At 38.6% G+C, this 15,583-nt stretch overlaps 1 protein-coding gene and 1 long non-coding RNA gene across 9 annotated transcripts in view; one reads left to right on the top strand and one right to left on the bottom strand.

Annotated features, from left to right (window-relative positions):
- The window catches only part of LOC114009921 (uncharacterized), a 169,676-nt gene that overhangs the window by 98,987 nt on the left and 55,106 nt on the right, over nt 1–15,583 (bottom strand). The gene's annotated exons all lie outside the window — the stretch shown is intronic.
- Nucleotides 1–15,583, top strand: part of MBNL2 (muscleblind like splicing regulator 2) — a 180,073-nt gene that overhangs the window by 148,616 nt on the left and 15,874 nt on the right. For 2 of the 8 annotated variants that reach the window (XM_006141545.3, XM_006141549.3), the window contains 2 exons: nt 1,728–1,763; nt 3,062–3,156. The exons of 2 other annotated variants lie outside the window; for them this stretch is intronic. In XM_006141545.3, coding sequence (XP_006141607.1) covers nt 1,728–1,763; nt 3,062–3,156 — 131 coding nt within the window. The remainder of the gene's footprint in view (nt 1–1,727; nt 1,764–3,061; nt 3,157–15,583) is intronic. 4 more of the 8 variants (XM_006141548.3, XM_006141551.3, XM_006141544.3 and 1 more) reach the window with 2 other exon arrangements.

Here is a 15,583-nt window from a genome sequence, read left to right as displayed (position 1 = left end):
TGGGGGGTGGGTGCATGTGTGTGATCAGAAATCTAAGGGAGGAGAGTGGTTTACTAAGGGGGAGTGGTCAAGTACTAAGTGCTCCTAAGACACAAGAACAAGGGATGCACATGGCAGAGTTCCTAGACTAGAGTGATATGGAGTTCTTCCGTGATTGGCATTTGCAGTTTAAGAGGAGAGGTGTAAATGAAAGCCAGATTGGACAGGATGGAAGCATACATTGTGGGCAAAGAAGTGAAAACGTATGTGTAGGCAACTTTCCAGAAATTTGAGTGTGAAAATTAAAGAAATAGGGCTAGAAAAAAAATGGTGTCAGGAAAGGAATGTGGGGTGGGGGGAGTGTTTAGTGGGATATATTGTCACGTGTTTGTCAAGGAATCCAGCAGTCCCCTAGTTAAATAGCCTCTTTTCCTGACTAGGTAATATTAGACTAATCAAAATGTAGATTAGGCAAGATCTGGTCTCTCTGGACCAAATTAGGCATCCCTCTGGTCTGAACAGTTTAACAGAGAGAATAAAGACCCACTGATCTCAGATTCTTCACCTAATATCTCAGAAGACAATTCTAAAACCCTTAGTGTACATGTTCGTGTCCATTAAAAACTTCTCTGGCACTTACCTGACACCCAATCTTCAGTTATTGAAACCTGTATACTACCCTGATTTTCATTCGGAGGAACTGAACCAGTTGCAGGTAATTCCTCAACATTTTCATTACAGCTTTTTCAGTCCCCCACAACATATAGACATGAATGTTCTGATTCATGTCCAGTTGTAAAACTACCACAGGTAAGGCAACTGTTCCTAAGGAAGGGCTGGAATCCCACCTCCCTACCTTCCACCTACCCACTTAGATACCACCTTGAGATTTCCTTAGAAGTCTTGGCAAAGACTTCCTCAGGGGTCACCTTGTAGCAAGCATGACAAAAATCCCTAGCTGTGGTCCCAGCTCAGCCCCAGTTCTGTTGCCTCTACTATGTTTAGACTTTATTGCTGGGCAGCACTCCTTTATCATATGAACTTCACAGCAGAAAGGAGATCACATGCATATCTGGGCCACTATTCAGGAACCTCAGTCTTTCTACATTGCTGAGCTGTCAAGCAGGAATCTACAATTTGCCTGCCCTGCCCTGCAAGCCTTTGATTCGGAGGATATACAGTCTTAACTACACTTAGTTTCTTACTGTTGTTGATACAAAACATTTTATAATCAATCGAATGAACAAACTTTGAAGGCAATAAGTTTGATATCATCTAACAAATATAAAACCTGACCTGGATTTAGGAATAGAATTCTATTTCTAGCCTTCTCCCCTTGTCTCACACTTGCATGACCTTGGAGGAGTTACTATGCCTCAGATTTTTCATCTGTAAAATACCCACTCTTACCTTGGAGGATTAAGTTGATAATGTCTGTAAAATACTTTGAGGTCTTAGAGGAAGGACACTATGGCATTATCACATGTAATTCTTATTAGAATCATGTCTACCTGCATGACTAGAAAGTGTGAAAAGTAAGTCTCAGGAGCGAGCTTGAAATCATATTGGCTTAAGTAAGTCAGATATATTTGTGTCTGTACTGACAATGTGAATGGCCCTAAAAGACTGTTAACTAACCCTACTTATTTCTGGTTGTGCTTCAATCTCACTTTGAATGTTAACTCTAAACCGCTAACCTGTTTCTTTCCCTTTATTCACTTTTTCCACCCACCATTGCATGACATCAGGGTCAGTTTTGTGCATGACACCCGCTACCAGTATTGGTAGGTTTCAACCTTTTTTATTTGTCTTTTATATTGATGTATGATACCTTCACTTGCTTGAAATTTATTTCAGAGATGGTAGAAATGCTTTAGGAAATAGTAGATCTGAAGGTTTATTTGGCTTTAGAGTTAACACATAGGTTTTTAAGAATGTACTTGTATGTTTAAGAAAATGATGGTTTTAATGTGACCTCGTGTGCTAAAACAATCACTGCAAAAACGGAAAACCACAAGTATGAGTCTGCTTTTTAATGATCTGTGTTTTGTTTCTCTTTATAGTTCATATGGTTTAGCATTAGCCAAAAAACTTACTTTATCAGAGAGGCAGGCTAATTTCATCAATGTTTTAAAGTTTCATAGTGGTGTGCCTTTATCTCCTCTTTGCTGTGTGTTAGAGTTATCAGAGTTTCCCAGATGTATTTATTTTTTAAAAATGTAACTTGGATGTATTTTGAAATTAAATGTCTGAGCTGCCTTGCTTGATTATCCCCTTACATTTTAAGTTGCTTTATTTGTGATGATTTTTTGTACCTCAGCATTCCCTTAGATGTTACATTTTAAGAGTATACAGTTATTCTCACACATCCCAAATGCCTTGGTACAAAAGTCAGTCTTTAGGACAGATGGATTAGTTCCACTCAGAGTCGAGAACTATGCACATTGCCAGAATTCATCTATTCGCTGTTTGGCTATTTCAGAAGAACTGTGTTAAAATTTACATCAAGGCCATGGTTTTTGCTCCACACTTATTGACCCAAATAAACCTCAATACACAGCAATTCCAGTTCACATGAGCAGTTCCAAATTGAAAAAAGAAATCAATTTGATCATAATTAATTCCAAAGAACATCCTATCCTAAATTAGGTCTACATATTGAAGCTTCGGTGTTTTAGAATTTATCACTAAAAGGAGTATCATCTCTTCTTGCTCATTGGACATCACTGTTCATGTTTTAAGAAACAAACATTATTACATACACTGTAAACTCTGAATTGGGAATGGATCTATTGTTAGAAATAAAATGTTTATAAATACATCAACCAAAGTAATCTGCTTTGGCCTTTCTGGGAATCACTGATTATGTTTTAAAACTTCCTTTAATTGTACTTGTAATAAGCTATTTTCCCTTTTTTATTTCTCTCCCATGCTTCCTTGCTTTGCATTGTGATTGCATGCCATCTGCTGGTTTAACCCATGATGGCTTGCTGCTCTGATATTCACCATGCCAAAATACCACTTCTATTACCATAATGCTACACCCTCCTGTTCACTGCTCCCATGGTTCCCCTCCTGAAAGTACCCATGATGCACAGCGCTACGTCCGCCACTGTCTCTGCAGCAACAACTCCTGCAACAAGTGTCCCCTTCGCAGCAACAGCCACAGCCAATCAGGTTTGCTCCTTTTAAAGCTTTCTTTCACAAATCCCAAACTCTAAATGAGTGCTGATATTTAAAAAAAAAAAAATTCTCAGTGAGAATTTTTTTTTCATGTTTATCCATCAAATTTTATTTTTTTTAATTAGTTTATAGCAAGCATTTGTGGACAGGTTGCACTTATTTAGAGTTAACATTTACTGCAAATAATGATGTAGCTATGTTTTGTGTTGCACTGTTTGTTTTCGTACCTAATATTGTGTAATTAACCTGACAGGCTTGTATCCCTTTTAGAACAGCAGCACCTATCCAGTGGTTTGTGGATTGCCAAAGAAACACCGTAGAGGCACATCCGAGGGGGCTTCAAAACTGGCTCTATTTGATTTGGTTGGCTCAGACCCTATCATCTGTTGGAGAGGAAAACATGTTCCTCTTGGACTGCCTTCCTTTTTTTCCTCAGAATCAAATTCGAGTTCTGAATAAATCCTTTTACCATTTGACCTTGGTCTTAGGTGCTGCCAAAATCACTTGGTTCTCACTTTGCAATTCGTTCAGATACTGGCCTAAAAGTCAAATCATCCTGGAAGAAGAACATTGTGCCTCTGGGTTCACAAAGGCTGGATATCACTGATTAGGAACGTTTCACTCTGTTGGTTCCATGCATGTGCCAATAAGACCATGGATGTCTTATTTCTTAGTGAGAGCCAGTTGGTTGTTTCCTGCTCTGCTCTGTGGTCACGAGCTGACTGGATCCTTAACCCTAACCAGCCACCTTCCAAACGTGTGCTCCTCACGGGGAGATGACTGTGAGGATAAATGAGCATAAGCTCCCACCCTGCCTGGAAAAACACTTGACCATGCATGCTCTCCCTTCATAGAAGACCAATTTTGGTTTTGTGTTTAGTTTCACCTTTTTTTTTTTTTTTTTTTGCTTTAAATCAACTGTGCTAATAAAATGAAAAAGGATATAGGAATAGGCTAGAGGGAACGGTGCAGCTAATAGGAGAAATTGGGAGAGTTCATGCAGGGCATAAATGGTGGATTGCAGACTGCATCCTGCAGGCTGAAAGGGTTGACTCTTGCACCTTTTCATATATATATATATATATATCCTCATGATTCTTTGGTTCTACTTGGTAAAAAAAAACTGAGAGAGTGCATATATGTATGTAGGTTTGATCACACATGTGAGGAGACAGGAGTAAGAAACCTGGAATAGTCAACAGCTAAAATATCTCACTCTGGGAACCAGCAGTTGGTGTAATGGCTACGTCGCTGGACTCCCATATAATTGACAGCAGTTTGAGTCCCGGACCTGGTGGCTTAAACTCATGCTGGGTGCGTGTGCATGCGTGCCCAGGATCCCGAGAGGAGAATGGAGGAGATGGTATTGTGGCATGGCCATCTTCCCTAGGGGGTGATTTCTTGCTTTCTATCTCTCTGTCTCTCTCTGTCTTTCTGGCGAGCGCATGTGCCCTATTTCAAAAATCTCTCAAAAAAAAAATCTCACTTTGAAGGAAGGTGTGATGGCAAAAGAACTAACAGGCTTAATTTCAGTTTAATCTAAAGAAATGTGATAAAAGGAACACCCCAACAACAGCTTCAAGAATTGTAGATTCTGTGTTTTGCAGTTTATTAGATGTAAGATTTGCCACTGGATTACACAGAAATGGTAGAAGAGAAACCCTTTAACAGCTCCTCATGACACTCTGCTTGCACATGAAAACCACAGAAAAATAAATACGAGAAACCTCAATTTTTGAATATGATATTCTTTATGTATTTGAAACAAGTTCCAAAAAGCAAAGCATCCACAAAAGACCTTAGAGATTCTTTTAGCATCCAAGAAGAGGAAACTCAGAGACTGTTAATGAGTGTGAAATACCAAGTTATCATCTTAAAATTTCACCCTTTATAAAAAAAAATAATAAATTCAGCCCTTCAATTCAAATCAACTTATATCCATGCGATTGTCTAAGTCACTCAAACATAATGTATCTCAGTTTCCCCGTTCATGAAAGGAATGATGGAGCAAGATAGCCTCTAAAGTCCCTTTAGGCTCTCGGATTTAATGGTCCCAAAATTATTTTTCTCAACCCAAAGCATGAGATTATAAAGGAAAACACGAACTGAATGGAAAGTGGAGCTAATGATTCCAGAGTTCAGTGAACGATAAGCTTCCTGCCTTTTTTTCCTCCATTGAGTGATCTGTCTTTAACACAAAAGCTGAGTTTTGACAGGGTTTTATAGTTAATTTGATCGATTCAGATGTCAGTTCAAATACTTCAAACCTCATCAGTATTTGTAATTGGATACGAGTCATTCCGAGGTGAAGCGGGAATCAACTAGCACACCCCATCTTTCTTGGTGTTCTTCACATGCTGCCCAAGGGTGAGCCAAGCTGAACACAGCAAGTTTGTAAATTCTGTCCTCAGCCTGTATCAAAGAGCCACCAGGGAGAGTTTAACTGAACTTAAACTGGTAGCTTGCAATTAAACAAAGAACTATAGACATTTGGGAAATATGAAATGGGTATTTTTTCAGTTGTTTAGCTTGGGGAGTGGATTCATAAAGAAAAACACAATAAAAATACTAAGAACTATTTCACGTTTCATTTAAGGTCTTTGGGCCTTAAAATACTAATTATCCTATTGTTAATAATAATAATAATAATAGTAAAACTTATGTACCAGGTATGATTCCAAATGATCTCTCTCTCATACAATATGTTAAACATTGTATATCACATATTCTATTCAGTTCTAGAGTATATAATAGGATATATAGAGAGATGGACAGTCTCTTAATTCTTATAATACTTTTATGAGACAGGTCCATTATATCACTATATCCAATTTACAGATGGCAAAGCTGAAACAAAAGTTAACTATGTCTGCCAATAAATGGTCTTGGTGGAGTTTAAATCCAGTTAGGCTGGCTCCAGAAGACCTGCTGTAAGTCACTATGGTACACTTCCTCTCTTTATCATTGTAAATACACAAGAGTCACTTTTCCACAAATTAAACTATCTTTTGAGTGAGAGCCAATAGTAACAAACTCTATTACAAGAGTAGGAAATGAAGTAGTCTTGCTAACGCAGTCCAAAGTGAGATGAATTCTAAATTGTGGAGAGGAACTGAATTTGAGTAGAGATTAGAGCTAATTTGGTAAAATAGATCATATTTAGAAACTATATAGTACACCTCATTTATTCTATGTGATATTACAACCAATGAAAATTATAAATCATTTCTATAGAACAGTGATAACCTAAGAAACAGTCATTAGTTTTAGTAAAAGAAGTTAACGGCTTCTTTTATCATAGATTTTATTCTTAATCTCTACCAATCATCTCATAAATAACTTGTTAATAAGGAAAGTCAGAAAAGAAAATGATGGTAACATGTAAGTTAGGCAATTTCATCGCACTAACAATGGACCACGAATGGTCACTATGTAGATATCTAAGTTGGAAACAAATATAGTCTTAGAGTACTGTTTATCTAGCTTTTTTACATTACAAGAAATTTTGTTTAATAAAAGGAGTGTGCAGATTTAACCTCCTATAACTTGAATTATTATAGTATTCCATGCTGTAATTGCTTTAGTATTTTTTATTTCAGATTTACATTCTATTTCAAAGGGAGATTAATTTCCAAATAAATTTATCTTAAGTCTTGATTTCTTAATTTATATAGATTATTTAGTTTTTCTAATAACATCCTTAAAGGCCCAATTAAAATACAATTTATATTCAGAATCTTTTCCTAAATGCCTCCCTTCATACTCCCCCAGCTAAAAGTAATTTTTCTATTCTCAGAATTCTGCAAGACTTTGTCTGCATATCCCTTAAGACATCATCATTAGTTAGAAAGACAAGTGCAAGTGTAGAAAGAAAGATGGGAAAATGTGAAGTTCAGCTGCAGAAAAACTAACAACTGAATTGACCAGAACATCAGTGTGCAGGAGCAGTTGCATCGCAGGTGTGACGCTAGTGGTGCAGGACTTTAATGCCAAGTTAAAGGGTTTAGTCCTTACTTGGCATTGAAAGGTTTTCAAGCAGGAAAGTGATGGAACCAGACCTCTAGAAGAATGAACAGACTGATTCAAAGTGGAGAGTCTGCAGAGAACATAAGATGTTTTCACAAGGGCCTACAGTGGGACAGTAGCAGCTGGCAAGTGGCATATTTTGTCTTGCCTTTGCCATTACATGGGGACTATTCTTTTTTGTTTGCTTATTTTTTGGTTTTGGTCTTGTTTCTGTTTTTGTTTCTACCATAGGACACATGTACTTCCCAGAGAGAAACAAAGAGAGGAAAAATGAGAAATCCACACCCCATAGGGATGACCATGCCACAATCCTGTCTCCTCCATTCTCCTCTCAGGATTTTGGGCATGCGATGCACATACACCTAGCATGATTTTCAAGCTGCTGGGCCCAGGACTCAAACTATGGTAGGTCATGTGGGAGTCCAGTGCCTTAACCACTGCACCACCTACTGGCCCCAGGAGTGTTACTTTTAGCCAAATAAAAACATTAAAACAAAATCCAAACCTGTTCAGACAAATTTCGCCTGACAGAAAGAGAGATTTGGGCTGATGGGAAAGGTTAACCACCAAACAGCAGTGAGGTGGACTCACTGGTCAGATACCTTTAGCATGCCCATTTCTAATAGACAGCTCCCTTTTTCCTACTGAAATGAGACTTTGGATCTACAAAAGCTCAAAGACCTTCCAGACCCCTGTTTGAGAGGGTCTCTTCAACTGTGAAATGAATGTATACTGCCCATGTCTCTGCATTACAGCCTTGTGAACGGTGCAGGTGATTATTTGTCTCGTTCGTCCTGGCGTGTGAGTCCACACCAGGAAGCAAATTCTTACACTGTGATTTTAGAAGCAATACCTTCAAACTGATGAAATCATTGTATTTCTGGCAGTAAGTTAACCAATACTTAGTCATATCTCCAAAAAGTGTTGATTTATGTTCAAAATTAGGACCTCAAGGTCTCGGTGCACCTTTTAAACCCCAAAAGTAAGTCTTTTCAACATAGTTGGCTTTAGGAAGATTTTTATTGAAAAGTAGTAGAAAATATACCATACATATAGAGCCCTTGATTTATTAGAAGTTTTAATTAGTCCACAAATCCCATTCTTTAGGTATGCCTGACCTATGTTTACTATGTATGAAAATCAATTCCAACAATATCTTATCCAAAACATAACAATTATATGTAGTTAGATTTATATATTGTGCTTTATCTGGCCTGCTATAAATCACTAAAAAGGAAGAGAAAAAGCTTAAAAGCATCGCACTTTCCTTATTCCTCACCTCTAAATATGAATATTACTTCAGAGCTATTTGTATATAGGTTCACGGATATATAAGTTAATGTATACTCACCAAGAAGTCTAGAAAGGTAAGGCTGTGCTTTATTTCATCTCTCATCTCAGAGTTTTATAAAACATCTATTATTCAATGCCATCTGTCAGGACTATATTCAGAAAAATGTAGGAGGCATTAAACATTCCCCACTATTCACCACTTGACCCATTTTGGGGCCTGTATTTGTTTCAGAAGAAAAATCTTCATTCCGCAAGGCCTCAGTGTAGGAGGAGTAGGCTCCTGTCAGATCCCCCTCCTGAAATACATGGTAGAATGACTGGCCTCTGTGGATGGATGATCAAACTGTGAAACATTCCCTTTTCTCAGTTTGCTTGTTCCTGGGAACAGATTACAGAGAGCAGCTGGGCCCCAAATATGTTATTCACCAAGAAAACAGAGACAGCAACTGTCAGAATCCAGCCTTTGTAAATAGTACTCTGGGCTGAGATGTCTCTGTCAGTATTCTACCACTAGAGTTGTCTACCTGCCTTTAAAACTCTTTACTTACATCCTAACTCCAGAGAGTGAGTTCTGGTTTAGTAATGGATCTGAGTCCTTTGGATGAAGCAGAATTGCCATATAAAATATTGTGGAGAGAAAGTAGGAATGTGTGTGTGTGTGTGTGTGTGTGTGTGTGTGTTTTAATAAACACAGGTACAGAGAGAGAGATTTTCCCTCAAGTGAAAAACAAAAAAACTATTTGTACAAAAACTATAACATTTGTATTCAGTTGACTGTATTAGTTAAAGCAACTTTGCAATTTGACTTAAATTACATTATTCATTATGGCTAGGGCTTTGGAAACCATGCTTGCTAATATTGTAAAAAAAAAAAAAAATTAAATAAATTTAAGGGAGAGAATTGGAGTAGTCTCCCTGTCTTGGGTGGATTCAGACCTAAGAGCAGTATAGAGGCAGATGAATCTTTCTCTTCAAGAAACCAGAAAATAAGATAATAGACCTCTTATTTACCTGCCTTAGAGCAGCTGCTTTGCAGGACTACAAAGAGGTCTAATTATTAACTGTATTTTTCAGATTCTCTAAGGAAAGGCTAAGTTATGTAAGTGTTGTAATCTAGTACATTTTCATTTTTCATGAATAATTTACACCTCATGGTGAGAAACTTGGGTAGAATTCTTTTGTATATAGCACCTAAAGACATAAAATCAGTTCCAATTTTGTGCTGCTGAAGGGAAAAATGTCAAGAGTCCTTATGTGGAGCTTTCTGCCTCCTGGATTGTCCTACTTATTACACCTCAAATCCTGTCTTCTTTTGCATTTTGATGGAATTTGGGGAAATCTTTTTAGATTGAAAAAGTCACATTCCCAGTAGGATTTTAGCTTCTGTTGATGGTAGTAAAGTCATGCTCCATTTCTCTAATTTTAGGTTTTCTTGTTTGAGCAGAATGAATATATAGTTTTCATTGTGTGTGTGTGTGTGTGTGTGTGTGTGTGTGTATACATAGGTACAGAGAGAGAGATTTTCCCTCAAGTGAAAAACAAAAAAACTATTTGTACAAAAACTATAACATTTGTATTCAGTTGACTGTATTAGTTAAAGCAACTTTGCAATTTGACTTAAATTACATTATTCATTATGGCTAGGGCTTTGGAAACCATGCTTGCTAATATTGTAAAAAAAAAAAAAAATTAAATAAATTTAAGGGAGAGAATTGGAGTAGTCTCCCTGTCTTGGGTGGATTCAGACCTAAGAGCAGTATAGAGGCAGATGAATCTTTCTCTTCAAGAAACCAGAAAATAAGATAATAGACCTCTTATTTACCTGCCTTAGAGCAGCTGCTTTGCAGGACTACAAAGAGGTCTAATTATTAACTGTATTTTTCAGATTCTCTAAGGAAAGGCTAAGTTATGTAAGTGTTGTAATCTAGTACATTTTCATTTTTCATGAATAATTTACACCTCATGGTGAGAAACTTGGGTAGAATTCTTTTGTATATAGCACCTAAAGACATAAAATCAGTTCCAATTTTGTGCTGCTGAAGGGAAAAATGTCAAGAGTCCTTATGTGGAGCTTTCTGCCTCCTGGATTGTCCTACTTATTACACCTCAAATCCTGTCTTCTTTTGCATTTTGATGGAATTTGGGGAAATCTTTTTAGATTGAAAAAGTCACATTCCCAGTAGGATTTTAGCTTCTGTTGATGGTAGTAAAGTCATGCTCCATTTCTCTAATTTTAGGTTTTCTTGTTTGAGCAGAATGAATATATAGTTTTCATCGTGTGTGTGTGTGTGTGTGTGTGTGTGTATTTCCAGCTCTAGCTCTGTAATGGAAGCAAGGCTAGTTTCAATGCAGGGATTAAGATCTGTTTTCAAGGTTCGAATGAGGAATAAGGTCTCATTCTTGCTAAGAGCTGCTGTAAATGGGAAAATCTTATTCATGGGCATTTATCTGCTATTGCTGCCACCTTTTACCCCTCTACCTGTGTCTGCAGGAAATTTGCTGGCTTTTCTGTGCCACAGACAGGAAGGAGAGAGAAAGCTGACGGGTGCTCCTCTTACCAGATCTGATGCCTGTGTGTCAAAGATAAATAGGCGTTGAGTCTAGCCCCACAGCCCCTTCCCCCACTCCCCACTCCCCCCCTCCCTCTGGGGTACACTGATGGAGGCAATGACTTCCAAGACCAGACTCATCCTAGAGGCCACCCGTTTGGGAAGGTGCTAAAGATACTTGGGAGCTCACTGCCTAGTCAGAAATGTGACACAAGCAGAGCATGTTGTAAAACAAAGCCATCCACTGTGCAAGTCCACACAGCTGCAAAGGCCCAGAGCTCCATGGCAGGACCTCACCCCTAACTTGCTAGGCATCTAGATCTAAGGGGTGTGTAGGAACCAGACAGGTAAAGGGCAGGTGAGGTTGTTCCTGACACCGTGACCAATGTGAAATTCAAGAGGTGGAGATGATGGTGGGGTAAGGAGAAACGAGAAATCCCACTTATTGATGCACCAGCATTCCACGTACATTTGCTGTCACATTCAACCCCCTCTATAGGCTGTAGTTTCCTTCCTTTACATGGGACTAAATCAAAGCTCAGATGTGGGAATAGCTCCAATATGTAATGGAGTCTGCATTTAACCTCATGTCCGTCTGACCTTGAAGTCAATGCTTTTTCTTTTATCTTGCATTCTTCCCTAATAGCATGTGTGGTTTAGAAAGGCATTTCAGGGAAAAAAAGAAAGAAAGAAAGAAAGAAAGAAAGAGAGAGAGAGAGAGAGAGAGAGAAAGAGAGAAAGGAAGGAAGGAAGGAAGGAAGGAAGGAAGGAAGGAAGGAAGGAAGGAAGGAAGGAAGGAAGGAAGGAAGGAAGGAAGGAAGGAAGGAAGGAAGGAAGGAAGGAAGGAAGGAAGGAAGGAAGGAAGGAAGGAAGGAAGGAAGGAAGGAAGGAAGGAAGGAAGGAAGGAAGGAAGGAAGGAAGGAAGGAAGGAAGGAAGGAAGACAGACAGACAGACAGGCATTTCAGAGTCAGTCTGAGACTTTATCTCATGGTAGAAGTAGATAATGCAGCTATGATTGTATCACATCTAAAGGAGGGGGATGCTGGTTCCTGTGAGGTGAACAACCTTGATTTAGGCCACACTGCCAGTTGGTGGGTGCAGGGGGCAGTTCTGGGAAATGCAGAGGAGGAGGTAAGGAGTGGGTGAATGGCAGGATGAGAACAGGACAGGAAATGGGAAATGTGAGGCTTAGTAACAGGCATCTACTGGGAGTGAGTGAGTAGGAAGGGGCTGGGATAGCTAGGCTGAGTGCAAGTTAACTGCTGAGGGAGCTACTTCATCAATGGACTGATGATTGGGAGAAAAGAGAAAACTGAGGGAAAAGATGATAAATTCAGAATGAAGAAAACTCAGACAGGCTTTATGATTCTTTGTTTTCCTTTACTCAGTATCTATAGATTTCAACACCCTTCTCCTTCCCTACCACATAACTCTCCTAGGAGACATCTCTCCTATTGCCTTCCATAAAATGAATGTTCCTTGTCTACAGATTTTCACTTTGATTTGTACTGTAAAGGACAAATACGTTAACGTTAAATGGTATTTTCTAACATCGATTTATAAAAAAAAAACTATAGTATTTTAGTATTTAGAACCCATCATGCTTCAGCATCAAGTATAATTTGCTGGAGCTTTTCATCCATTTGCTTTACTTTGGGTATCAAATTAATTTTTTTTAATTGCCAGAAGGAGTGTGTGTTCATCACGGAGAAAGAAAGTACGCTCCCCCCACCCCCACAGGAGAACACATTCAAATCACCATCCTTTTTCCTCCACTTCTCCATCATGTCAGATCTGGCATGCGTGCATGCACACACACACACACACACACACACACACACACACACCCCTGGCATCCCTGGCATGTTTCCCAAGCCAGTGGAGCTGAGATTTGCACCTGGTATGAATCATGTGAGATCCGGTTTCCTACGCACAGGGCTTAACTGCTATGCTATGGCCAACTTAGTGAACAAATTATTTTATTTCACTCCCCTTGCTTTGGCATTTCCAAAGATCCCAGAGCTTACACGAAGAGCTTTCTGTAATCAAATGAAAGCACTTTACGATTTACCACAATGCATTTCTGGACACAGCACCATTAACCTAATCATTGTAAAAAGTCCCCCCATTGTCCCCTAGTCACAGGCACATAGTGCATCATAGGTCTGATCCAAAGCCAGTGTCAACTAAGTCACGGATCTAAAAGGCAGTAAGCTATGAGAGCAAATTTACCACCATCACACTAGACCTCTCCAATAACATTGAAAAGAAATACTACGGTGCAAAGTATGTTAGATGCTGGGAGTAGGATCCCAGATCTGCAAGGTGGCTTGGCTGGGTCACATAACGGTAAGAGAACCAGGTCTAGAATCCGGTTATCTGTGTCCTACCGACCACAATGCTTTTCCCTTCACCACACGGCCTGCCTGAGAAATGCTGTTGGTGATCATGGAAGGGTCCCCCAAAGGCTACAAAGCACAGTGACAACACAGACGTAACCTGATCAGCTGCCCTCCACATGCCAGACATTGTGCTAAACTTTTTATGTGAATTACTACTTTCTCATTGAAACCCCAAATGGCCCTAAAGATACTATTGTACCCCCACTCTACAGATGAGGAAACTACAGTTTAAAGAAGCTGAGAAACGTCTTGCCCATGATCATTGCTACTAAATGGAAGAAACATATTTAGCACCTTCTTCAAACTTATCTTCCATTTTCCAGTGAGAAGAAGGTCCCCAAGTGGCTAAATTATTTACTTAAGGTTACATAAGGGATTTGAAACTCAGCCTCTTAATACCATGCTTGGTCTTCTTTCCCCTCCACCAAGCCGCGAGTCAGCATGAACATGCCACCTACACAGTTTTTATACACTCAATAATTTTGTATTCTCCTTACAACTTAGAAAGGTTTCTGAGGAGATCCAGAACATACCCAGAGAAATATAACTTGATTCCTTCTTTTTCTCTAAGCATTTTTTTTTCAAAAATAACTTTGTAATGGTTCCATTAATTGTTCTTTCAATATTTATAATTGTTATACAGACATATGTGAAAGGGTCCAGAGAACCATTGTAGTCATGAGGACTCAGGAGAGAAGAAATTGTTTGAATTGATTCTCATTGTTAATATTCTTTTCTTCACTTTTCTCTGACCCCTGTAATGTTAAAGATGGCCTTGAACAAGGAAAGAAGTTAAAATAAGGAAATCTAAAAATGTGTAATACATAAGAAGGAAAGTTCTGTTGTATTCCTTTGCCTGAACAAAACTGTTTAAGAGTTGGCTGGGTTTAGGTTTTTTGTTTCTTTCTCTGTTTAAGATAAGCTATCCAGTCCCCTCCTTCTCTCTGCTGTTTATATGTGAACTACATGAGCAGCAATGGTTTGTAAATTGAAAAATAGATGGTCATAACATAAGACTGGCTACACAGAAGTGTCCATAAATAATCATTTACTCTGAGCATGAAGATCTAAGAATTATCAATACAATGCATACTATACCTTGTCAAAACAGTCGCATTTTGTGCTACGCTAGGTAATTAAAATAGCTGAAATATTACCATATCATAAAAGTCATATTTATCCTGTACTTACTACCATGAGGCGCTTATTAAATACATTATCTAATCCTTAAAACAACGCTTTATTGTTCTAAATATTGTTCTATGTGTTACAAATGATTTTTAATTCCCATTATAGAGATGATCAGTACTAAAAATAAAAGATTTCGAATCACTTACCCTTCATGACACACCTATTAAGTCTAAGCTGACTTAGACTTGAAAGAACGAGAGATCCTGTGTCTCAGGAAGTCTTAACCATCTATTGCTGTGGACACTGATTATTGTACACTAATGATGTACACTGCTGATGACTTTACAGTATAAGATTCTAGTTTAAAAATTATTAATATAGGGACCCACAGATGGCATCATGGTTACATCGCTGGACTTCCACTAGTCAATCGTGGTTTGAGTCCCAGACCCGGTGACTCAAAACTCACACCAGGCGCAGGTGTGCGAGCCCAAAATCCTGAGAGGAGATTAGAGGAGAAGGGATTGCAGCATGGCCAGTGCCCCAAGGGAGTGACTTCTTGCTTTCTTTTTCTCCTTTTCTCTCTCTCTGTCTTGCTGGTGAGTGCACACGCCCTATAGCAAAACAGCTCTCTTAAAAAAATGATTAATATAAGTTGCCAGGACTTTAATGAAAAATCAGAGAAATTCAGTCTGTATTAAGTCATCAGTGACAGATGAGGATATACATATATAGAATGGGATTTTCAAAAATCTCATCATCAAAAAAACAAGTTTATTTCCAACATAAATCAGAGAAATTCAGTCTGTATTAAGTCATCAGTGACAGATGAGGATATACATATATAGAATGGGATTTTCAAAAATCTCATCAAAAAAACAAGTTTATATCCAACATATGGAGTGCCTTAGAAGTTATAGAATATTTAGGCCAGCTGGTAGTGTGGTGGTTAAGGCACCTGGATCCCATGTGGCCAACAATGTGACTTGAGTCCTGGGCCTAGAGGCTTGAAAAACACT

The sequence above is a fragment of the Tupaia chinensis genome, unplaced genomic scaffold, assembly GCF_000334495.1.
Source record: "Tupaia chinensis unplaced genomic scaffold, TupChi_1.0 Scaffold000057_1, whole genome shotgun sequence".
NCBI lineage: Eukaryota > Metazoa > Chordata > Mammalia > Scandentia > Tupaiidae > Tupaia > Tupaia belangeri.
Note: the sequence above shows the minus strand (reverse complement) of the source record. Positions and strands in the feature narration are given on the sequence as shown.